General features: G+C 37.0%; 1 protein-coding gene across 2 annotated transcripts in view; it reads right to left on the bottom strand.

Annotated features, from left to right (window-relative positions):
• The window catches only part of PLCL1 (phospholipase C like 1 (inactive)), a 444,522-nt gene that overhangs the window by 32,312 nt on the left and 385,321 nt on the right, over window positions 1–26,889 (bottom strand). The window contains exon 6 of one of the 2 annotated variants that reach the window (XM_072612808.1): window positions 8,990–25,526. The exons of the other annotated variant lie outside the window; for it this stretch is intronic. Within the exon in view, the coding sequence (XP_072468909.1) occupies window positions 25,470–25,526 (57 nt within the window). The 3' untranslated portion in view covers window positions 8,990–25,469. Of the gene's footprint in view, window positions 1–8,989; window positions 25,527–26,889 lie in introns of those variants that run through there. 2 annotated transcript variants of the gene reach the window in all.

Raw genomic sequence — 26,889 nt, 5'->3', positions numbered from 1 at the left:
ACAAATATCTTTTAATGCAATAAAACATACTGTGAAACAGTTTAGCAGGTAAAGTTTTCGGTTTCAGAGCCAAAGGGTAAGAGTTCAAATCCTGACTGATGTTTACTACCTGAAAGTGATCTTGGACACATCACTTAACAACCTCCCTAAGTCTTGGTTTCTCCATCTTGTAAAATGAAGGGGTTTGCACTCATAGCCTCTGAGGTCTCTCTTGGCTCAAAATCTACAATACTATGTGATCAATTCTCCATATTAATTTTCTCTGAACAATAAATGACCTTGAAAACTTGAATTTATATAACTGTCAGGAATAATAAAGGAATATCTAGATAACTCAACTAATGCAATATAAAATTGAGACTGTTAACAACAGTAGAAAGACACTTTCCATATGTACCTCAATCTTTTGGCAGTTGTTTAGTCATTCCAAATATATCACTGATGGCAACTCCTGGTAATTCATACGAGAAGAAACTAATTCTCCAAAGTGCTCTTCAAAGTTACTCTAAAGAATGAACACGGCATCACAAAATAAACCATTTACAGTAACAGTCAGATAGAATCAAGGCCTCAATTGATTACCCTGCTACAATATGCTCTGAATTACAGAAGGGAAAGGGGTTCTAATGATAAGACAAGAAGGTCTAGAAATGTCCTTTTTACCTGAAAAAAAATGTGAAGGTGCCTTTAGCCAAGATCCAAGTCCATAACACTTCTAAACAGTTTGAGATGTTGTCTTTTGAGGATATTTTATGGTCTGCCACTGGTAGCATAGCCAATGATGGTGCATGGGCATAGGTGTATTCTTGACATTGAGGTAAATTTCACTTAGAGACTGAGTCATTAGAAATACTTGTGTCAAAGGGGGAATTTTCTTTAACCTGCTGCCCCCAATAAAGATCCCCAGGCACTTTTATTCTTACTTCTATATCTGCTGCTAAAGGAAATGTTTATCTTCTTATAAAGGTTTACAATGAGGAAGAAACCCAATGTACACTACTCATAGTTGCTGAATTGACGAGTGTCCATTAGTGAACATGTGTGGGCCTCATATTTGGAAAGTTACCCCCTTTTGCTTCAAAAAATATTATTCTGGGCTTCCTAAGTTATTTTTCTTTCTACTATTAAAATCTAATATTTTCTCTACAGAAATATGGAACTCTCTTAACACTTTAAAGTTAAGATTCAAGTCATATACCACATCAAATTATGAAGTATACTTATAAGATAAAGGCTTGATTTGACTTTCTCTCAGTAGAAAGCATAAGTTATGAAGAGGAGCATTCATAACCCTAACTGGAAGTTCACAGTAGTAATATACCTTACTCTAAGACATACATTTCCACAGCACAGCTCCTGTTGTCATTAGAAAACATACACAGCTAAATCCAATACTCAAGCTGTCACAGTTTTACCCCAGAAAATCATTTTAGGACTCTTTTTAAGATCAAATTTGCAAATAATATTTAAATGATACCTATATAAATCCTCTCCATGCATGCCCCAGCCCTTGCAATTGCACCCCTCACATTTACGAGGGGCATTCCTACAATTCCCAAGCAATCTTTGTATCTTTCCTAGTCTTTATTATGTCACAAGGCCAAGAGGACACAGGCTATATATTCAGAATTCCACACCTAGAGTCCATAGATATGTGTTCTAAGGTCCTTCCCCTTACCCTCCAGAAAAGCAGTGCAGTAAGACAGTGGATAAAGCACTGGGCTTGGAGTCAGGAAAATCTGAGATTGCATCCTTCCCCAGACACTTACTTATTAGCCCGGTGACCCTGAACAATTCATTAAACCTCTCCAAAACTTCAGTTTCCATCTCTATAAAATGAGAGCAGTAGACCTCTGAGGGTCCTCCTAGCTCTAAATAAATTCCTTATGAAAAACTGAAATAAAAAGGACAAAAGGAGGAGTATTCTAAATTGCTTAAGATGCATTTTAAGCAACCAGTACCCAATTTCCTTTATGCATATGGGCAGGGCTTAATTATATATGTATTTTAAATTGTTATCATAAGTGATTTTCCTAAAAAGATTATTTTGAAATGTAAGAGAATTGACAAGTCATTTACATTTTTTAAATCCCAAAGATAATTTGGTTGGCATCTAAGGCAAAGTAGAATCAAGCAACGATTTGATGGTAATAATGACTTGTCAAGTGCTCTAAACTTTACAGAGGAGTTGCCTCCAGTGGAGCAGGTAGCGGAACCATTCACACCCCCACCGTATTGATGGGAAAATTAAATGACTTGCCCAGGGGTTCTTCAAACATACAAATGGAAGAGCCAGGACTTAATGAGGGTCATTCTCATTCTCATTCCCCATACTACTCTTACCAAGATCAAATTTACAATGACATGTGTAAAGAAAGCAAAGAAATTTAAAAAAATAAACAGCATAACATGGCTCAAAATCAAATTCTAGCTGGTATGTATGCCAAAAAGAACAATACATACTTCATTCAATTAATAAATAAACATTTTTTAAGTATCTAGTATGTGCCAGGCTCTGTGCTAAATATTTTAAACTTGAGTCTTCATAACAACTATATTAAGACAAATAATTTTTTTCATTTTAAGTAAGATTTTCTCTTTTGACTAAAGTCAAAAATGCCTATAAGTAAGCTGAATTTAAATTTTTATCAATATACCTCAGTTTCCTCCACTTGCCTCATTATGTCAAGAAAGTGGCAAATCACATCAAATTAACAAGCATTTATCAAATGCTTACTATGTGCTAGACATTGAATAAAATGAGTGGCAAAACCAGTCCCTGTTCTCAAGGACCACATATTCTAGCGAGGGAGAGATCACTCAGATAACTATGTATGTACAAGACATTTTGCATAGTAGATCATGGATAACCTCAGAAAGTTGCAGGGAACTGGAAAAGGATTCTTGTAGAAGGTTGGATTTCAGCTGAGACTTGTAGGAATCCAGAGATGCCAGGAGCAGAGAGAGAGAGAGAGAGAGAGAGAGAGAGAGAGAGAGAGAGAGAGAGAGAGAGAGAGAGAGAGAGAGAACATTATAGGAACAGGAGCTAGCCAATGAAAATGCATGTAGTTGAGAGATGGAGTGCCATTGGAAGAACCAGCAAAAAAGGTCATTGTCTGAATTATAGGGTAGATGAAGGAAAGGAAAGTATACAAAGACTGGAAAGTAGGAAGGAAAGGTTGTGAAAAGCTTTCAAAGTCAAACAGGATTTTCTATTTGATTGGTAAGAGGGAACCACAGGAGCAAATTAAGTAGGGGCATAGGGGAGACAAGAGTCAGACCTGAGCTTTAGGAAGATCACTTGACCGCTCAATGGAGGATGGCCTGGAGAGGGGAGAGATTTGCAGCAGGGAGAATAACTAGCAGATTTTTTCAATAGTCTGGGCTTGAGGTGATGAGATGACATGGGGTTCTTAAGACCTTGACAGCAAAGCCTGAGTTTTAGCTACGGCTAGCAAGATCCAAAGGCTTCAGTTACAGACTAGGTGATAACCTGAGTGCCTTTGGCCTGAGGAGAGGCTTGCAAAATCGGGAAAAGCCCAGTACCAGACATTGGTCCAGATAATAAATTTTTATTTAGTCACTTATGAAGAGTTTACTGAGGTGTGCAGAAGATATAATGTTTCATTGATAAAAGCATGGAGGCCCTGAAGAAAATTTCAGAGAAATACATCTGATTTCACCACAGAGACTTATTTCAGATAACACCTCCAAGGTCCAACAACTGAGACTTATGCCATGAGGTCTTACTGAACAAATTATTATCCTTTTTAATTGAAGGGTAAACAGAAGTGGGAGCAGAGAGGTGGCACAGTGGATATAGTGTAGGGCCTGGAGTGAGAACTCATCTTCCCAAATTTAAATATGTACCCAGACACTTACTAGCTGTGTGACACTAAGCAAGTCACTTAACCCTGTCTGTTTCAGTTTCTCATCTGTAAAATGAGCTGGAGAAGGAAATGACAAACCACTCCAGTATTTTTACCAAGAAAACCCCAAATGGAGTCATGAAGAATTGGACACAATTGAAAACAACTGAACAACAAAAAAAAAACAGAACCTGATTTATAAATTTGCTAAAAGCTCTTCTCTACCCTGTGCATTGCGACCAGTCATTCTTCATTCTTGACCTATGTCATTCTCATCATTAATACATGGATGAAAGGAGTCATTAGCCATAAACACACTTTGCATAGGACACAGAGAAGGCTGGCTATACCTTTCTTTTTCTGATCAGATGTAAACTCATCCAGCCTGAACTCTGAATTGTCAATATATAAAAAGTAGAATAAATTTATTTAAAGCCTCAGTTTATGAGGAGACTGGTTGTTTTGATTTCATCACATCTTCAATATATTCCAATTTCTTTGGATGTTTTAGGAAAGTAATTTACCCAATAAACAAATTTTTAAAAGTATCATTTTAGAAATGAAAATGAAACAGGACCTTACACATAAGAATATAAAAGAGGTATTTTGTGTGACTGTGATAAGAACGTATAGTGTCAAGAATTATCATCTTGCCCACCAGGTGGCTCCAATGTGTTGGATTTGGGTGTGGGTACATGATTTTGCGTAGAACATATAAATACACACTCATAGAGATACATCAACACCACAGCAAAAAAATCCTGTAATTACAAGGCTACATAATGACCTCTGAAATCATCTCCAGCTCTGATATCCTATAACCCTATTCCAGAGAACACTTGATAGATTGTCCTGCTTGTAGGTAGACCTTCACCTAGAAAGAGCAATGGATTTGAGGTCGAGCAACCCCTTATTGTTCAGTTGGTTTTCAGTTGTGTCTGGACTCTTTGTGACCACATTTGGGGTTTTCTTGGCAAATATACTGGAGTGGTTTGCCATTTTCTTCTCTAATTCATTTTACAGATGAGAAAACTGAAGCAAACAGGGGACTCCAGGCCAAGTATTTCATCCTTCATGCTATCTAGCTATATACAATGCTACCTGGGTTCACTTCTTGACTCTGCCATACACAGATTGAATTTAGATATGCCATTTAACTTCTCTGAAACTTTGTTATCTATAAAATAAAAGCTGGATTAGATGATCTCTAAGATCCTCTCCAGTTCTAAACTTAATTGTTCGGAACTATAAAAATACAGAAAGTTAAAAAAATGTGAAAAATGTATATATTAACAGAGATTAAACAGAAGAATTCAAGATATGCAAGGAGAAGTCCCTTCTAAGTGGAGCAAGAGTCAAAGAAGACATTATGGAAATTGTATGTGAGTCTTCCTTTATGGAGGGAAAGGATTTCCAGCAATCAATTAATCAATGAACATTTTCTAAACCCTAAGTGTCAGGCACTATACTAAGTTCTGAGAATACAGAGAAAAAGCAAAAACCTTCCCTGTCCTCAAGGAACTCAAAGTCCAATGAAAGAGAAAACATGGATAAATCTGTAAATACAAGACAATATGGAGTACATGGAAGGTAGTATGAGAGGAAGAGAAATAGAAAAGGGCTTCCGGAGGATGTGGCAGTTAATCTGACTCAAAGGAAATGAAGAAAAATGAAGTTAGAGATAAGGGGAAAGAATATTCCAAGATTGGGAAGGAAATAGGGCAAACTCCTGGACACAGGAGATGGAAGAGTGTGTATGAGGAATATCCAATAAGCCATTGTGTCTGCATTATAGAGTATATGGAGAGGAGTAAAGCATTAATAATAACTAACATTTATATTACATTTGAGGGTAAGTAGTGGCACAGAGGGTAGAACACTGGCCCTGGAGTCAGAAAGACCTCAGTTCAAATCCAGTCATAAACACTAGCTGTGTGCCCTTGGTCAAGTCATTTAACCTTGTTTGCCTCAGTTTCCTCATCTGTAAAATGAGTTGGAGAAGGAAATGGCAAACCACTTCAGTGTCTTTGCCAAGAAAACCCCAAATGGAATCATGAAGAGTTGGACCCGACGGAACAATACCTTCCTCTGCCTTATTTTCTTAGGATTGGTCCCAGTTGACAGAACTGCAAGTATTTATATACAACAAGACTCAAAATAGCCATGGAAAGACTTGACAAAACCATCTTTCTCCCCTTGAAGAAATGCTTGGGAAATTTTACTGTTGACATAAAAAAATTCACAAACTGTGGAGGAAGAATGTTATCAACCAAGATGGGGAATTTATATGAGTATTAAAAATTATTGAATGGAGTAACTAAGGCTAAACTCCCTTCAAATACCAACAGACTAGGAAAATTTTCAGTTGGCAAAGGTATCAGGGATAGTAGACTGCATCTATCCCTTTCCCCTAGCTCTTTCATAGGAAACATAAAAGAAAAAAAAAACCAGTTAGCCAATTAGTCATTGAGGCAAAAATTTACTTGTCCTGAGGTGATCCTACAGAATGCACACAGATATATGATCACTAATGGAGTGGGTTGTCCAATAAAATCCTATCCTGATGACTAATCATGGCAAAATAACAGGGAAAGAAGCCTAGTTTGGGAATGAAACGACCTAGATTTGAGTCTCAGCACTTACACCAACTAGTTTTGTGGCCTGGAAGCAGATTAAATTTTTGCCCCTTTCCAGGCATCAGTTTCCCTATCTATAAAATAAGAAGACTGATCTCTGAGATCCAACATTCTCTGATTCCATTTTCCTTACTTTTTTTTGTTTGAATTTCCAACAATTTTTTTAAAAGGAACTAGACTGACACCTAACAAAGAACGTTAATAATTTGAGAAAAGAACAGAGGATTCTGGTGGATATCTGATGTCCCTTCAAGAAGTGACCTTCAGGTGTGACTGCAGAAGCATGTTGTCTGACTTGAGAGTATGGTTTTTGCCCTCAGGGGTTTTTTTTGCCATATATTTTAATGCATCAGCTAATGGTAACAGCAAAGATCTCAGACCAACAAACATATTTTCCCCATCTTCTCTTTCCAGACCATCCTTCTCAACCTTCACAAATAAACGCACTTCTTCTCTCTCTCTTGGAAAGGCATTGAGCAGTAGCTGCATTGCAGTCTAGTGTAAGCCTGCAAACACTGAATGAGATAAATGTTAGTGATCAGCAAATCACCACCCTGCCACACTCTTTTAGACCAGATTGCTCATTCCTACCAAATACTCAGAGGTGGGGCTGTCTTATTGAATAATTTTTTTTTTGGAAACACAAAATCCCTTAGTTACTGTATTAAAATTGTTCATAATGCAAAATAATTATGTAAAGACAAAGACATCAATAGAACATGTATTTTAAATATTGAATTGAATTAGTGGAAACCTAGATAATTGTTGGGTTTTTTTAATCAGAAACTAATTGCAATTCTATTATGTTGCCTGCAATCAAGACTCCCTTTGGGAGTTTCCTTATCAGACTTGTACATTCTCATGCTGTCTCAGTCTCCCCAGGGACTTTCCCACAAGAGAGCACTGGACTTTATTTTTAGCTACAGCCAAGGCACTGATTAGGTACGTGACAGCAGGCAAATCAGCTAATCTTTCAAAGCCTTGATTTCCTCATCTATAAAATGGGGATAATAATACTTAAACTACAAATAGTTTAAGCATAGTTTTAGAATTATTGTGAGGAAAATGCCTTGCAAAACTTACTGTGCTATGGAACTGTAAGGTAGCATCATCGTATGAGAAAACTCTTTTATGGAAGCAGCTAGGTGGCTCGGTGGATAGAGCACTGGGGCTGAAGTCAGGAAGGCTAGAGTTCAAATGTGGCCTCAGATACTTACTAGCTATGTGACCCTTGGCAAATCGCTCAACCCTGTTTGCCTCAGTTTCCTCATCTGTAATATGAGTTGGAGAAGGAAATGGCACAGCACTCCAGCATCTTTGCCAAGAAAACCCCAAGGACAATATGGTTCATGGGCTCACGAAAAGTCAGACATGATTAAACGAAACAATATCACTTTACACAATATAACTTGCCGAAATTTTACATATAACTGCTTTTTTGTAAATTATATTGTTCCAGTAACAAAAATTTCAGAGACAAGTTATCTTCATTTCTAATAGAACTTTATATTGTAGCAGCATTACCATGTTTGTCTTAAGTGCCTCTGATCCTCATAGCTACAACGGCTAGTGCTTGGCTAGTCGATTGGCTCTATAGCCTGTTTCTCAAGGAGATAAGGGCTTACCAGTAATCATTTAAATGTAATAGAACAGTCACCATTTAAAAGAACCATTTATATTTTTAGGTTAGATATTTATTTATAATGGTATTTTCCAAATTGCATGTCAAGATAATTTTTAGCATTCATTTTCACAAGATTGTGAAATTTTTCTCCCCTTTTCACTCCCCTCTTCTCTTCCTAAAATGGTAGGCAATTAGATATAGGTTATTCCTGTGCTATCATGTAAAACACACCTCCATATTAGTCATAGTTGTGAAAGAAGAAACAGATCAAAAGTAAAAAAAAAAAACATAGAAAAGAATAAAAAAGTGAAGAAAAGTATATTTCTGTATTGAGTCCATCAGTTAGTTTTTTATCTGGATATGGACAGCATTTTCCTTTGAGTCCTTGGATCATTGTGTTGCTGAGAATAGCTAAGTCATTCATAGTTGATCATCAAACAATGTTGCTGATACTGTATACAGTGTTTTCCTGGTTATGCTCATTCCACTTTGCATCAGTTCACACAAGTCTTTCTAGGTTTTTCTGAAATCTGCCTGTTCATTATCCCTTATTGCACAATAATATTTCATTACATTCATATACCACAGCTTGTTCGTATGTGGGCATCCCCACGATTCCCAATATTTTGCCACCACAAAAAGGGCTGTTACAAACAGTTTTGCAAACATATGTCTTTTTCTTTTTTTATGATCTCTTTGTGATACGCATAGTAGTGGTATTGCTGGATCAAAGGGTATGCACAGTTTGGTTGCCCTTTGGGCATAATTTCAAATTGATGCTCAGAATGATTAGATGACTTCACAACTCCACTGACAGTGTCCCAGTTTCCCCACATCCTCTCCAACATTTATCATTTTCCTTTTCTGTCATATTAACCAATCTGATAGCAGTAAAGTGGTACCTCAGAATTGTTTTAATGTGCATTTCTCTAATTAATAATGGTTTAGGGAACTTCTTCACATGCCGATAGATAGCTTTTATTTCTTCATCTGAAATCTGACTGTTCATATCCTTTAATCATTTATTAACTGGGAAATGGCTTGTGTTTCTGTAAATTTTACTCAGCTCTTCATATATTTGAGAAATGAGGCCTTTATCAGAGCACTCACTGTAAAGATTGTTTCCCAACTTCCTGCTTTCCTTCTAATCTTTACTGCATTGGTTTTGTTTGTGCAAAAGCTTTTTAATTTAATGTAATCAAAAGGACCTATTTTATATTTCATAATGCTCTCTATATCTCTTATTTGGTCATTAACCTATAACTCACTTAACATCTCCTTTAAGAATTTGGATGCTCTACCTCTTGGTGTATTTTAGTACTAAAGTACTGCATGTTTACTATTGATATTATTTCATTGTTTATGGTACCTTTTAGCAAGATATAATTTCCTTCCTTATATCTTTTAAGTAGGTCTACTTTTGCTTTTACTTTGTCTGAGATCAGGATTGCCACCCGTGGTTTTTTGTTTAACTTTAGCTGCAGCATAACAGATTCTGTTCCAGCCCCTTACTTTTACTCTGTGTGTGTGTGTGTGTGTGTGTGTGTGTGTGTGTGTGTATGTTGAGGGGGCAAAAGGTGAAAGGAGAGAGAGGACAAACATGTGGCCTCCTTGACATTGTTTTATTTCTGTCTACCATCTCCCCTGTTCTGCCCTCTCTTCTGTCAGTCCTTCCCACCTTTTACTTAATGTAGGTTTCAGGATCTCCTGCTGGTTTGCTGAGGTAAGGCTTGTTGCTGGCTTGCTGGGACACTTCCTATCCTGTATTTAGTTCCCCTTTTACCTGAGTGAGACAGACCTTTCTTGACAATCTTTCAAGTTTCTTGGTCTAAAACATCATTTCACTTCATCTTTTTTGCTAGTTTTGCTGTTTCAGGATTTGTTTGGGGTGTTATTTATGGTTGTTTAGAGGTGAGCATGAGAGGATTATGATGATTTACTGCTTACACTGCCATCTTGGCTCTTGGAGGTAGAACCATTCATTCTTCTTTGGAATATAAATACACCTATTAAACTCCCTTATTCATCTTAGTAAGTACATGTTTCCACATATCAGCTTATGAAAACAACAACAGAGCTGAAAGAGCTAAAAGGAACCTTAAAGTAATTTAATTCAACAATGCTATTTTACAGATAAAGAAACTGAGGTCCTTACCCAAGATCACAGAGACATTAAGTGGCAAGGGCTGGATTCCATCTCAGGTTCTCTGAGACTAATTGTACCATGTAATTTACTCATTCTGGGTAGCCATAGTCACTTAGAATTTCTCCAACATTTAGTCTCTCTGGCTAGTTTACCCATGTTACCTTTCAACAGAGATTCCAGTTACAGGAAGAGAATAAATCCATTAAGACTGGTCTCAAAAAGACAATTATTCCAAACTGATCAGTAAAGCTGAAGGAATGAGACTTGCCAGGTTTGAGTATTGAAAGATTCTTAGGAAAAGAGAATAACTCTCTGACAAAAGACATTTTATTTTTAGTGCCAGACACACAATGAATTCTCAATAAATATTTCATGGTGGCAGTGATAAAGGTGATGATAATTCATAAGGGAAGGAAAGAACCCAAGGACAAAGTTAAACATATAACAGTAAGATCACATAAAGCTATCCCAAGTCCAAACCCTCAGATTGTTAGCATTCTTCATGGAATGCAGGAAGAGGAAATTAAACCCACTGAAAAATAAGGGATCCTTCTTCTTCCTTTTAAGAGCCACTACCTCCAAGGAAAGCCTCATTATACTGGTGACATTGTTACAGTTTAATCTAAATCACCTAAAAGACTAATTTTCCCTCATAGTTGTTTAAAAAATGATGGAATGGGAGGAGACGGGATCTTAATATTGAGCATTTTTTTCCTCAGATGACAAAACTTAATTTGTTCTCTAAAAGTTTAGATTGAACTTCAAAAGTGATTGGCTTTTGCTTGCTGTGATCTTCTTATTTCTGTTATGTGGAGGAACAAACCAAATGAAGTACATGTGGTTATCAGAATCAATGGAAGGTACAAACCTAGCCACCCCACAACAGGCATTGCTCTCATAATCAAAAGAAATCTACTAATCTCTATCATACTTCTTACAATTCAGCTTTTGATTTCATATTCTGTGCTTCCAATATACAATAATAATAATAATAATGATAATTAGGCATAACCTTTGGTGGTTCAGGACTTTGAAGTGTATTATTGTTTTTTAACTTAATTTTAATTTTCCAATTAATGAAAACACTTATTCTCTGTTAAGTATTATTGGTCATAAGATCATTTTCCTAAATTAATCTCAGCATGATATTGGCTTACACTAAGTATCACGGTTTGCACTAACTCCATAATTTCCTTATAATTAATAATGCATTAAAGATATACCTTCCCACCCTCACCCACGCACCCATCATGACAATTTAGTGGCAATGCTTAAGTGCCAGGCAGCGCTAGAGATCTGCTAAGTCTGTGAAATTTAAGGATAATATTATTAAGTCTTGCATTGCCAAAAAAAAAGCACTGGGGACATGATTATTCCACACCTCAGGATCTCAGGGTACTTGTCACTAGAGAAGAGAATTTTGGTTAAATCTAAATTTTCCTTCAATCATGCCCAATGGGAGAGTCAAATAAGCAGGAGTAATGAATAGTTTAAGGGTTTTTATAAATAACCCTACAATCAGTCCCACATTTTCCCACATGAACTTTATTAACACTGTGGCAATTTTGTCTAAGAATCAACTCAGGCAGGAAGGATGTGATCAGAAGCATTTGTGAAAAAGGGTAGGGTCAGTGGGAATCACTTGGTCTGTGCATGACCTCTCTTTCTCCTATCCCTTCCCACCCCAGGAGATAGAAAGGTAGCAGCTCCAGAAACTTGACTCAGACTTTCTGATAATTCACAGCTTTGGATGCTAGTAAGAGAGCTGGCGTAACACACAGTAGAAAGTGCACTCATGATCTAGATTTGAGGTGGCAAGTCACTTTATCTCTGCAAATCAATTTCCTTATCCATTAGCCCTATTTATCTCCAAATAAATCCAACAATCATTTATTAAATGCCTACTAGATAGGAGATTCAAAACCAAAAGGAAAAATCAGTCCTTTCCCTCAAAGAGCTTATATTTTTATTGAGGGCATAGATCATCAATCCTGTTCTGACTGTAACCCCATTTAGGGTTTTCTTGTGGTTGTGGTCTGAAAATGGAAGGGGTATGGTTGAGGGGAATGGTTTACCATTTCTTTCCCCAGCTCATTGAACGGATAAGAAACTGAGGCAAATAAGGTTAAGTGACTTGCCCAGGGTCACACAGCTAGTGTCTGAGGCTAGATTTGAACTCATTTGTACTTTCTTGACTCCAGACCTGGGATTCTATTCACTACACCACCTTGCTATCCCTTAAAACACTGAAATAAATTAATAGAAGCATGGCAATTGAGTAAGGACAGAAAACTAACTAGGGGGATCAAGAAAGGCTTACTGTAAGAGGTGTTACATATACAGAATGTGCCTGGATGAGAGCTAGGGATGCTCCATGAACGAGGTGAGGGGGAAGTGTATTCTAGGCCTATCAAAGAACACAGTCAAAGGAGGGAAGGCCCAGTTTGGGACGCAGCAAATAGGACAATTTGGCAAGAATATAAAGTGCATGAAGATTGATGAGAGGAAGTCACTTTGCAGACCTTAAAAGAATTATATTAATGTGGATGTCACAATGTGAAAGGAGAGGTGCTTACTAAGGATCATAGACTTAGAGAAGGAAGGGAATTTATAGGTATTCAGTCCTAATCTCCACAATTTAGAGACAAACTTACTTGCCCAGGTCACATAAGGAGAAAGCAGCAGTCAGGACTCAATCCCAAGGCCTCTTAAACCAAATCTATCACTCTTTTCACTGTTGCTTAGCATGTATTTTTCAGAGTAAATCTGAAAGCCCACTAGTGGCATATATATGTGTAGGTATGTATATGTTTTATATATGTGTGTGTGTGTGTGTGTACACACACACACACACACACACACACACACACATACATATTCATGTTTTAAGAGAGAATAACTGAATCCTAGTATATATAAATAACCAAAAACTCAAAGGAAGTTACCATTTCTCCTTGGTGACCAAGATCCTACCTATCATTGTTATGTATAGTTATAACCTTCCTTCCAGTGGGTGTTATTATAAACAGGGTCATTACAATATTTGAACCAGAAAGTAGCCTTTGCATACTACACACACACACACACACACACACACACACACACACACACACACACACACAGAGTCACAATATATTTTAGAGCATTCTTTTCAGTGACAGTCTTCCTCTCCCACACAAATCTTTTATTAAAAGAGGAAAGGAAGGAAGTTTCTGGCTTTCCCTCCAACCCCACCCCCTCCATTTTCAGACTACAACATGCAAAGTAGTCAATGAGCTGGCACTGTGGCTACACAATGTATATTGTTTGAAATCTTCAGTCCCTTTCATTTACTATTAATGTTTTGACATCATCACCATTGAGACAGACAGATATTTAGCTTCAGAAAATTTATGCTTGAAAAACAAAAATTACTGATCAGTCTAATTTTCAACAAATAAAAAGTAAAAAAACCTATTATTATATAAACTATGTTTTGTCAAGTAAACATATAAATAAAGTTGATATTTATTTCAAATTATTATTCTTGGGAAAATCAGGATTCAAGAGTATTATAATGCAAAAGAATTCTGGCTTTTGAGTCAAATGATCTGAGTGCAAATCCTATTTCTTCCTATTTCTGCCTTAGTTTCCTCATTTGCAAAATGAGGAAGTTGGGCTAAATAACATTAAAGTTTCCTTCTAACTATAATCCTCTAAATAGTGCTAAACTTAGAAAAATTCAGTACCAGGTGAGAAATCAATGAATATTCAACCAAATGGATTTGTTTTTAATATCTTTTTAAAACATTCTTTTTGCTGAAAGGGTTCAATCCATTCACTGACATATTAACAAGTCACATTTATTCTTTTATTTGGAGAGAGAGACAGAGAAAGAGATAGAAACAGAAACAGGAGAGAGACAGAAACAGAGACAGAAAGAGACAGAGAGAAACAGAAAGACAGAGAGAGAAGAGCGGAGGGTGTGAGAGAAAAAACAGGTGACAGTGTAAACGTAGGCAGACAGACAATAGATTCATTTTGTCATTTAGAAGAATTACAAACCAATATTATTCTACTTATTTCATAATGGTAATTATGAAAGGTAGCTCCCTCACTGCTGGATAACAAGCAGATGGGAGTTACAGAATATTCCCATTGATTAAGCAGTACCTATGAGAGATTTGGATTACAATCATTTTACCCCGAAACATATTGTAAAGCAACTTGAGAACTTTCCATCACTGAGTACAATTGACTCAAAAACCCATTGAGAATAGTATCTTTTAAATAAACACCGCAGGAGTTTGACTATTTTTAGACCAGCATTGTGCTGGCAGAAAAAAACCTTACAAACCTAATCATTAGGAGGCAGTATTCTCTGCTGCATAACGAAGTACTTTGTTCAGCTACAAAGGCCTATGTTTCTCTGTTTCTGAAAACCTCAGCTTTGACCTTGTAGGCTGATAGCACCTCCCCAGTGATTCAGTAGGTCAGAATTTCTAGACAGAGGTCTATTGGGAAGAAAAAAAAGTCTCTCAAATCCATCCCTCACCTCAAAAACAAAAACTAATAGCTGTATTCCTGAAATCAAATCATATTTCAAATCATAGAGAAATATTCAACTTTTAAGATCCTTAAAATCACTGTTGCTTTAAGACAACCCTCAATTTATCTGTTTTATACATTCTTATCATATATGTTAATTACACTTATTTAAACCACACCAATAATATAGCAGATTTTTTTTTTTAACAATTGTTTTCAGTGGTTAAGGTTCATCCCTTCAGAAGAGGATTCCAAAAAAGGACTCCTTTTTGATCACACAAACTTTCAAATTTGAGGCCTTGTATCCTCAGCACCCAAGACAATTCCTGGCATTAACACAGGTTCTTAATTAATGGCTCGTTGAGTTGAAAGTAATTGAATTGGTGTATACTGTCTAGTGAGACCTAAGGTCTTTGGCTCAGGATTAAGACGAAGAAAATCAATTTCAATTAGGGAACATCCACACCTGGAAAACAGCCATATCTCTTCTTCCCTATAGGATTCTACTCAAACCAGGCCCTCAAAGACGCCATCTAATTTCTTTGTCTTTTCTGTAACATGCACATCATGGGTTTGCCTATTTGACAAGGTAGGCTCCAAACTAATGGGGAAAAGCTACTGCTGATTAGTGGGGACAATTGCTTAGTTTTCAAAGTGACAGAGAGAAGAGGTTATTCAAATATAAACTGACAATGATACTTTACATCTGCAAAATTTATGAAAAGCTATGCATTAAGTACTTAGTATTTAGCATGTGTCAGACATGCTACATGCTAACTCCTTATAGTTTACAAAGTCCTTTACATATATTATCTCATTGGAGGCTCTCCAAAATACTTCAACGTAGACATTATCACTTCCATTTTAGAGATGAGAAAACTGAACCTCAGAAAAATTAAGATTGACCAAGATCACAGAGCTAGTAAGTGGCAAAAATAGAACTTAAATGTATGTCCTCTCACTCCAAAGCTAATGTCTTTTCTGCTTTACCACACTGTTACCTAAATTAAAAGAGACTGAGAGGCATGAGGATAAAGCTGGCATATTTTCACTTCCATGGCTTTCTTTTAGCTTTATCATATCCATTCTAGGAAACACTTGAGATAGCACTTTCATCTCCAACTACAAAAGCCTTTGTAAAGACACTAAATATCCATTAGAGAAACCCCCCCAACCCCTAGCCCAGCCACAGTGTAAAATAAGACTTGGAAATGCCCTCCAAAGTTGCAGCCAACTCCTCTAGCCTTTTTGACAGCTCTGTTCATTAGGACTCTGCCACTTGTGAATTATTTAATAATCATTGTAAGATATGCTGCTTTTCCTCTGAAGGAAAAAGTGTATCTCAAAGAGAAGCTAAATTTAGTTTGAGTGGAAGAAAAGTAACATAGTCTGTGCCTCCATAATCATGTCAACAGCCTGGCTTTTATCTCTGCCAGCCTCCTGGGCAGCACAGCTGGGTTTCAGCCACCAAAGGGGAAAAGGTAGAGAGGGAGTAACTGCCTATTTATTGCTAAAAAGCATAAGAGATCCCATGCTCAAAGTTCCTTATGTAATTGAACGAGAGCAATTCAGAAAGAGCATGTTTTAAATTAATTACATAATTAAACTAGATACATCCATTTTACCTCTAGATTAATTATAATGAACTCTGCTCATTTCTTTACTAGCCCTCTAACCCTGGACAAGTCAGTTAATATTTCTGATCCCATGTTTCCACCACTATAAAACAGGAAGATTGGACTCTATGACCTCAAAGGTGCCTTTTCATTCTCACAGCCTATAATTCTGTGTCTAATTTTTTTTTTGCTTGTTATTTTATTTAATTTGGTTTGGACTTGTAAAACACAGTCCACTGATGCAGATTTCCAACTCATCTGCACCTTAACATCTTTGAGAATTGCTTGTGGCAACAAGAGTTTGAGTGATGTGGCAATGTCAGACATGCAAGATTGAAACCTGGGCACAGAGGCAAGATTTGAACCCAGGTCTTATTGATTCAAAGGATAATGGTTTCTATATCATGCCACTGATTCTAAAACTTTTTGGTCTCAGGACCCCCTTACACTATTAAAAACTGTTGAGAACCCCGAAGAGTTTTCTTTTATGTAGATTATATCTAGAAAATATTTACCATGCTGCAAAATAAAACTGATATACTTTTAAATATGTATTTATTCTTTCATTTTAGAATAACAATAATAAATCCATTGCATATTGATATAAATAATATATTTTAGGACAACTATATTTTCTAAAACAAAAAAAAAATGAGTCAGCAGAATGGTTTTATTTATTATGTTTTTATAAAAATCTAATGTCTGGTTTAAAAGAAGACGGCCAGGAGGGAGCCAGGATGGCAGAGTAAGCAGTAAATTGCCACAACTCTCCCATATTCATCTCTAAACAACCATAAAATAGTGCCCCAAACAAATCCTGGAATAGAAGAACCAGCAAAAAGCAGATGAAACAATCCTTTAGCCCAAGAAACTTGGAAGATTAGCAAGAAAGAGCTGTCTCCATTGAAAGGGGAATGAAGTACAGGACAAGGAAAAGTTCCAGCAAGCCCCACCTCAGCAAAGTAGTGGGAGATCCTGAGCCCTAGTGTGGTGGATCAGGAAAACACTATCACAATGACATCCCAAAACCTCCTTGTGCTTCAGCACAACCTTGGGCAAACAGACAACCAGACTTCCACATGCTGTAGCCCCAGGGAAATGCAGAAACACCCCACAAGCCTCGGTACATTTCAGGCACCAGCACTTGGACACCAGTTCAATACCAGGCAAGCTGCCAGACCCCTACAGCCCCCAGCAGCACCAACCACTCCCCACCACACCCCTCAGCACAGTACCAGACACAAGAATCCCCCATGGGCTGCAGGGCAACATCAGTGCAGAATCAGATGAATAGCCAGGGCTTGCAGTCTCTAACACAATAAGCTTGAGACAGTGAATACATGGGCAAAACTATTTATAGCAGCCATTTTCAGGGTGACAAATTATTAGAATTTGAGGAGATTGTACATCAGCTGAGGAACAGCTGAACAAGCTGTGCTCTATGAATGTAATGGAATATTATTGTACAATATGATGAACACTAAAATTTCAGAAAAACCTGTATGAACTAATGCAAAACGAAACGAGTAGAACCAGGAAAACACTGTATACAGTATCAGCAACATTGTGTAATGATCAACTATGAATGACACTGCTCTTTAGCAACACAATAATCTGAGACAAGTAGAAAGGATTCACGAAGGAAAATGTATTCCACATCCATATAACAAACTGATGGACTCTGAATGTAGAAAAAAGCATACTTGTTCACTTAAGAAAAAAACAGCTAAATTCTCATATGTGCTTCTGTATTCAACCTGTTGTGAAGTTAATTTGGTTGAAGTATATGAGGAAAATCCAGTCTCACAAATATATGTATTTGGAAAAGAAAGGAATATTTCAATAAGCAAATAATGTCAGTAGTATAAGTGAAAAGAGTTTTTACCTTGCAGACCCCATGAAGGCATCTTAGGGACCTCCCAGACAGCTAGAGACTATACTTTGAGAATCAACACACTATGTCCTTCTGCCTCTCACTTACATTCTTGCAAGCCCTTGACACAAGCTAACTTTTAATATTATAAATATTCTTCCCCACTTTCTCCTCCATAAGTTTTCAAATGACATTTGTGGATGTGCATAGTAATTAAATGATGCTACAGATTATTTTCTATAACCTAGCTAATTAATTCCATTCATAATTTAATATTTAAATCCTTCTGAAATTAAAAATCATCTTGTTTAAATTTAGTGCACTAATAAATTATCTGTAATACTGAGTGGTTAATGAAATAAAAGTTGCAATAATTCTGAAAAATAATATATTCCTCCCTATTTCATTTTGAGAAGTCTTAACATAACCTCGTAGACTAGTTATAATAGGATGCCTCATTGTATTGCAAATATGACCTTGTGTTCTTGAAAGCTAAGTCAGTGAAGTATAAATTCCATTGGTTCCTCCCATTCATCTTAACAAACATGCCTCCTAGAAAGGACTGGTGTATGGGAACAACATGTATCATGGGTGTGTTGTTTGAAAATCAGGCTCATCACTAAGAAGGTCACTCAGAAGGTGAATAAAACTTTGGCTATAGCAACTTATGAAGACTGTCCTCCAAGGCACAGAGCAGTCGAGATTGTCATCAGTATATGGAGGACATATAATATTCAAATCACAGATCTTTTGAGTTATGGGAACAGTTCTACAGTCATACATCAATCTAAATGAATGACGGACATCTAGAAATTAAGAAAACTAAGGATGTGGATATGAAGTCAAAGTCATTTTTATACTAAATATCTACAGATTTATTACTTATAAAAATGGTGAGCAAATAAATCTTTTCCTTACCAAATACCACAATGGAGTTTGGGAGGGGAGGAAGGGTGAGAGAAGCTTTTTCTTCACAAGTAAATATAATAGACTATAGAGAGAAACCATGTTTTCTCTAACCTACATATACATTATAATAACCAAAATATACCTAGTTAACTAAATAATAAACACACACTGTCCTGTCTCTAAACTCATGATTAAAGCTACAGCATCCCTAAAAAGCCAAGGGTAGATACCATGCCTTCTGAATGCATATATTTTCATCTCCTAATAGTTAATAAAGATACTGATGACACTGTCTTTTGCTCATAAAAATATTACTGACTCAAGTCATTAGAATGTAAGATTCATTATAATTTTTATAATAATAATAGCTAGATGTATATAGCACTTCAAGGTTTACAAAGCACTTTACATATGGTATCTCATTTGATCCTCACAGTAATCATATGACGTAAGTGCTATCATTATTCATCCTCATTTTACAGATGCAGAAGCTGAGCCTGAGAGAGAGGTTAAGTGACCTGCAAAGGGCTGAAGAGTGAGTCATTGTCTGAGGCAGGATTCAAGCTTAGGACTTTCTCATTCTGAGCCCAGCACTCTATCTACTATACCATCTAACTGCTTTCAATGACTTATAATGACAGACAGCTAATTAGCTTTATACATGTAGGCTGTGGTGATAGAAAGAAGGGAAACTAAGTGGTTCACGAGGAATCAAACCCATTACCAGCATTCTTTTTCTACTACGCTGAGCTGCCAGTCCTTTTTAGCAAACTGAAAAGTATCTAAATGGACACCTAGACACCAGCTGAATAAGAGCTGATTGAGAAAATAATGTATAAGAGGCAGCATTAAATAATGAAAAGGGTGATCATTTTAGTGGTGGAAGATGTGTTTGACCACTTAATCTCTCTGTGTCTCAATGTCCTATTGTATAAAACATATGTTCATCCTTGGTTGCCAAAGAAGATCATGCCATCAGAGAAATGATGACATGACTCGCACTTGACTTTGTTTTGAGTGAGGGAGGGCTGTGCAGGTCAGCAGCCTCACTTCTCCTCCAGAGCCATCTGAATCCAGTGACCAGATATTCATCAGGATGACTGGAGATGACCCAGGATGAGGCAGTTGGGGTTAAGTGACTTGCCCAAGGTCCCACAGCTAGTGAGTGTCAAGTGTCTGAGGTGAGATATGAACTCAGGTCCTCCTGACTCCTGCACTGGTGCTCTATCCACCGCACCACCTAAAGGGAAGAGGAATGTTCTACCCACCTTGAAATCTAATGATCCTATGGCCCAAACAAAAAAACAAAATAAATCAGATAAACGCCATCATTTCATTTATACATGCTGTCAGGAACGATTACAGACCAATAAGCCATTCCAATCAGACGTTCTCCGAATCTGAACCTCCTACATAAGAAGGATTCCAAGAAAATACATAGAGACTGGCATAGTGTAAATAGATTTACTGCTGATATAAAACTGTTTGAGACATATTATGGACTATCAAGAATTGCAGATCAAACCATTCCAGAGGAAAGAAGATGATGAAAACACACTTGGTACATGAGCTACAGTATTTAGAAAACTGCAATCTGTACGTCATGAGTAGGTCAACTTCTCTGTGAAATACAAAATCAATCGAGACACTTCCTTGACTATGATGATCAATTCAGTTCAATTTGAACAGCCCTGCAGAGCTGACAGAGAAGACCATAAAGGCCACTACACTGGCAAAAGAACAATGAGATGAGCCCCTCCTAGATCAACCTGGAAGGAATAGTGGGGGAGAGAGAAGGGAGCATTGATTAATGATAATCAGTGAGAGTGCAACAGTAAAGGAGAGGTGGTCAGCAGTCAGAACAGTACAGAATCACAGATCCTCAAGGTTAGAAGTCTAGTCCAATGCGTGTCCAACCAAGAATCAGTTCTACAATACTCCTATAAATGGGTCATCTAGCCCACTGATATCAAACTCAAATAGAAATGGGGAGAAGAAAGATCACTAAACCATACATAAGGATTCCTCTGGGATGCATATTATCTCAGTCTGAAAATGTAATGTTTACATTTTATTGTTTTTTCTATTTATTTCTTCCCAATTACATTTTAATATGGTTCAGAATGCACTAGGGAGCCCACACCATCTATTTGACCCCTCTAATCTAGCCTATGCTTAAAGTCCTATAATATAATAAAAGTCCCACTATCTCCCCAAGCAGGAGAAAAGACAGCTTTTATAAGGGAATAAACAAAAAATAATTTTAAAAAACAATAACACAACAAATTTGTAGAGGAACATGCAAAGAGTGGGAAACTTATTTAAGGATAAAAGGACCAAATATTGAAAGTAACTGATGAGACAGTAAAAGAGAGAAAAAGAGAAGGATTGAAGGTTTTCTGGAATCTTAGGTAATTTGGTCCAAGCAGCCCACACAGTGAAGCAGAAAAGGAAAGGAGACCCATATACCCCTAACTATATTATTCTATATACAAGGCATTTGAAATAGCATCTTGTACTTCTTAAGAAGAAAATTCTGCCTTAACTCTCCAATACCTATCAGTGTGAGATTCTCCAAGACCTTTTCTAATTAATAATAATAATAGTAAAGCTTTTATTGCACTTTAAAGTTTGCACAGCACTTCACACATATGTATGCTATCACAATAACAATATGAGGTAAGTACTAGAGCTATTATTATAGTGTTCATTTTAGAGATGAAGAAAACAAGGCCCTGAGTAGGTGACTGACTCATAGTCACACAGTTAATAAGAGTTACAGGTGGGATTTCAATCTGGTGTCTCTTGACTCTAAGCCCACCACTATTTCCACTATAAAATGATGTCTCTCAATAGAGAGCACTGAAGATATTTCAGATTTTCTGCCCAAGAATATTTTTCTCTACTCTTCTTCCTCTCCCTGTAACCTTTTCATTGTTCCAGGAGACCTGGGTGTTTCATCTGTTACAAAATCTAACAACCTCCCTTTTGTTAAATTATGATACCCTTGGAAGTCTGGTAAAGCCTATGGACCCCTTTCTCAGAATAATGTTTTTAGATACATAAGAGAAAATGGACAGCATTACAATGGAAACTCATTATATTGAAATAAAGTTTATCAAAATATTATTTTAAAGACTAGTTTCACAGATCCCAGGGTTAGGAACGTTATCCTAGAGAAATGAAGTCTGTATATCAAAGAAGGTTGAAAGCTTCCACCCTAATCTTCGTACCTTCCTCTCTGATAGAGAAGGGGAAAAGAGCTGTGAAGTAAGAGCTGGGGTTATAATGGGAACATAGTAATGATGGGAACGGGTAGGTGGCACAGCAGATTGAGTGTCAGGGCTGGAATCAGGCAGATCTAAGTTCAAATCCAGCCTCAGACACTAGCTATATGACTCTGGAGAAGTCACTTAACCCCGTTTGCCTCAGTTTCCTCATCTGCAAAATGATGAAGAAGAAAATGGCAAACCACTCCAGTATATTTGCCAAGGAAACCCAGAATTGGGTCACAAAGAGCCAGACACAACTGAAAACAATTGAACAACATAGTAATGATGAAATGTAGGAGAAAGGGAAAAATTATTTTCCAAAATTTTAGCACTGGGACATAGTTTTTGACTGTAAAATTTTCACTATAAAGCACTTAGCACAGTGCCTGGCACATGGTAAGTGTGCTTCTATGGTTATTATTATTATATTTATTTGTACAGTGCTTTGTGATTTCATCTTTATAGGGAGCTCCTGGTGAAAAAAAATTCCCTTTACTCATGGAGATGAATAAATGCTCCCACAAATTCTGGTAGTAGAGAGTTGCCAGAGGCATTGGAATATTGAGAGACTTACCTAGGGTCACACAATTCAATGTATCTGAGATGTATCTGATGTCACCATGCTGTTGGTTTAAAGTCCACAAAACACTTACACTTGTGGCAAACAATAACCAAGTGAGGATGGCAGCATTCTCCTCATCTTATAGAGGAGAGGTTAAGTTGTCCATGGCCATATAACTAGATCAGAGGTTCCCAAACTTATTTGGCCTCTGCCACCTTTTCAAAATAAATTACTCAGCACCCCTCTGGAAATCTATTTTCTTTAACCCTTTAATGAGTTTTCTTTAATTTATGTCATTTCAAAAAATGTAATTTTTTTCCAAAAGGATTCATCTTAAGTTTAATAATTTAATGCAAATTTGTGATTTTTTTTCTTCAGTAAAATTTTGATGATGCAACATTGCATCATATAACCATGTAGTATCATATTGTAAACAAGTAATTACACACACATATCTCTACCAATGCATGCTGGACTTCCCTACAATGTGCAACATGCTAGCCTGCCAACACTTGCTTGTTAAGACCTGTCAGTGGACTTGACCACTGATTGGTTATAACTTGCATTTTATTTATTTATTTGGGGTGGGATACCAACTCACATCTTCCTGACCTTAGGTCTAGTATCAGATCTGTTATACCACCTCAGGTGCCTCTTATTCTATTATGAAGCCTATAATGAAATGATTGCAATTGCTGTTTCTCCACACTGCCATCCAACAAAAAAGGACCTCTCCCTTCTCATATTTCTTATAGCAGTTGGAAATTCTTACATTAAGCCTTGTATCATCTTTATGTGTCTTATCCTCTCCTCCCTCCTAAATAGCTAATTTGTGGGCTGCAGTATATTTTTTTCTTTGTATCCCCAGAAAAAACTATATGCCAAGTGCCTACCATAGTGCTCTCCTTAGAGTAGGCACTTATAACTGAATTGTTCAAGTTGATTGATTTGAAGCTAGAGGGCATTGGTAGAATTCCAGTTCTACTATTTACTACCTGTATGATATTGCGAAAGTTCCTTCCCCTCTTTCCCTCTCTTCATCTCAGTTTCCATATATGTGTTAAATAAGGGAGAATGGAAAAGAGTTAGCCCTTCACAAACTACTTAATATCAGCCAACAGAAGGCTGAAAATTTAGAGATCATCCAGTCTGACCTCTTCATTATATAGAAGAGGATATTCCAGCATGAGGGAAGTTTAGTTATTTAAGCAAGGGGCATAATTAACACAGAGGAGAGGCAAAATTTGATCTCCAGCCTTCAGACTCCCAGTCCAGGGCTCTTTCCTTTCTACCATTATTGCCTAATAAGAAATCTTTATATAATCACAATTATAAATATTTTTATTATATACATGTGTCCTTTCATATTCCTTAGTCAGGAAACCTTGATTCCTAGAAGGTATAATCCCTTGAAAACTTGTTTTTTGAGAGCTTTCCAGCCTTCTTACTCCCCAACTCTTAGATCCAGTGACACTGGCGCCCTGGCTGTTCCTTGAACAAGTCACTCTGTCTCTTAATGCTAGGTTTTTTCTCTAGCCATCCTCCATGCCTGAAATGTTCTCCTTCTTCTGTTCCAACTACTGATCTTCCTGGTTTCCTTTAAGTCCCAACTAAAATCCACCTTCAACAAGAAGCTATTTCTAACTCTTCTTAATTCTAGTGCCTCTCCTCTGTTATTTATTTCCTATCTATCCTGTACATATTTTGCTTTGTACATATCTACATGTTGTCTCCCCAATTGGCTTGTAAGCTCCTTGAGGGCAGGAACTGTGTTTTGCCTCTTTTTGTATCTCTATTGCCCAGCATTGTGCCTGGCACATAGTAGGTGCTGAAAAAATGTTTGTTGATTAATTGATAGAGGAAGTAAAATCTTAGAGTAGAGGAAATAAAATGAAGTAGCAGTAGAAATAAACCTGAATAAAGACATGAAGTAGAAGAGATAGTACTTACACATTTAGGTCTTGATTTATTGTTTTGACCTCATTGAGCATTACTCCCTACTTATACTGCAATCCAACCAAATTAGCCTTCTCTATGTTGTTCACACAGATCAGTCCATGCCTGCACTGACCTTGTGGGATGTCTATCTCATAGAGTCCCTCTCTTCCTATTAAGATGCAACTTTCAGGTGTAGCTAGGTGGCACAGTGGATATAGCACCTGCCCTTGAGCTAGGAGGACCTGAGTTCAAACCTGACCTCAGACCCTTACTAGCTGTGTGACTCTGGGCAAGTTTGAACACTGATTGCCAAAAAAAGCAACTTTTGCATGAAGCCTTTCCTGGTTCTCCTCTTTCTCCCCCCACATTTGTCATATGCTAATGTCCTGTCACAAACTCCCTTGTTTTTCAGCACTTTGTATTTCTTTTCTTTCTATTCATGCTGCATATATCTATACACGTACTTATTGTCTCTCCCGTTAGAAGATCAGCTCCTTTCAAGCAGGGATTATTTCATTCTTTTTACTTGCATCCCCAGCACCAAGCATAAGTTCCTGAAATATAAAGACCAGTTAAGAAATAATAATGCATTGATTGGTTAGGGAGGTGGGCTATTGTGGTAATATTGAAGAGTATAAGAAGAATTAGAAAGATAAAGACATTTCATCTATGTGCTGCACAGAAATCAAAAGAAAATTTTTTTCTATCTTACACACCAGAAAATGGCAAATTATGGGACAATAATCCACGCCAAGAATTTGGAAAACTGAAATTATAAATCATTCCATATGAGAGACTACCGCTGAGCTAATAGTTTCATTATTCTGAGATGCCATCTATTCTACACAAATGTCATTCAACCAGTGATCATCATCCCTCACTCAAAACAAAGCCAAGTGCAAGTCATGTCCTCATCTCTCCGATGGCATGGTCTTCTTCGGCAACAAAGGACGAGCACAACAACAATTAAAACTCATGTATAAAGTCTAAGTCAGTTTTTCACCACCCCCTACTTCAATCTCTAGTAAACACCTTCTTCCTTTCTTGTCCTTTATAATAAAAACTCCAAAAATATACTCCCCCATTATTATTTTTCCATCTGTACTTAAATCTTTCCCAGCCTCCTAAAAATGGATGTCATCTGTTACGCCACTAAAATTTAATGGTTATGAAATCTTAAGCCCTTAAAACAAATTTTTAAAATGAGCCAGAAAAAACTGTTCCAGAGTCTCTCTCCAAAACATTGTTCTCAGAATCCATTCTTGGCATTATGCTATAGGTAAGACTACCTTAACTCACTTTCATTCTGGAGACAAAAAAATCACATTTTGTCCTATGCATAATGAATTTTTATGTCTCTCTGCTAAGATACTCAGAATCTGGTCAAGCCCCCAGAGTCTCTTCTAAATTTAATTTACATTTCCCCAAGAATGATTGATAAGCAAAGGAAGTTGTAGACTCCCTTTCAGCAGAGGTCTTTTAAAATAGGAGAAATTTTCTTAGATTTAAAATCATGCCAGCAACCAGAATAAACCTGTTCCTGAAGAACATCATTAAGCAAAGACAGGTGGATGAAGTTGCTAATGTGTGAGGATAGAATAGGTGCTAGTGTCTGAATCACTTCTGCATGCAACAGATATATCCTGCAAAATGGACCAAATGACTCTTTCCAGAGCATGTATATCCTATATTTAGCAAGAAGGGGAGGTGGGGCAGGGGTCAGAGGGAATATGAAACATGGCTACTCCAATTCAGCTATACTGGCATCCTTGTAGATCTCCAGACATAACATCCCATCTCCTTCCTCTGTGTTTTGACCTTTGTCATCGTCACATGCCTAGGATGCTCTGCCTGCTCTCACCTGGTTTTTCTGGCTTTCTTCAATACTCAGTTCAAATCCCACTTCTATATAAGAGG

This window comes from Notamacropus eugenii, chromosome 5 (assembly GCF_028372415.1).
Source record: "Notamacropus eugenii isolate mMacEug1 chromosome 5, mMacEug1.pri_v2, whole genome shotgun sequence".
NCBI classification, from domain to species: domain Eukaryota; kingdom Metazoa; phylum Chordata; class Mammalia; order Diprotodontia; family Macropodidae; genus Notamacropus; species Notamacropus eugenii.
Note: the sequence above shows the minus strand (reverse complement) of the source record. Positions and strands in the feature narration are given on the sequence as shown.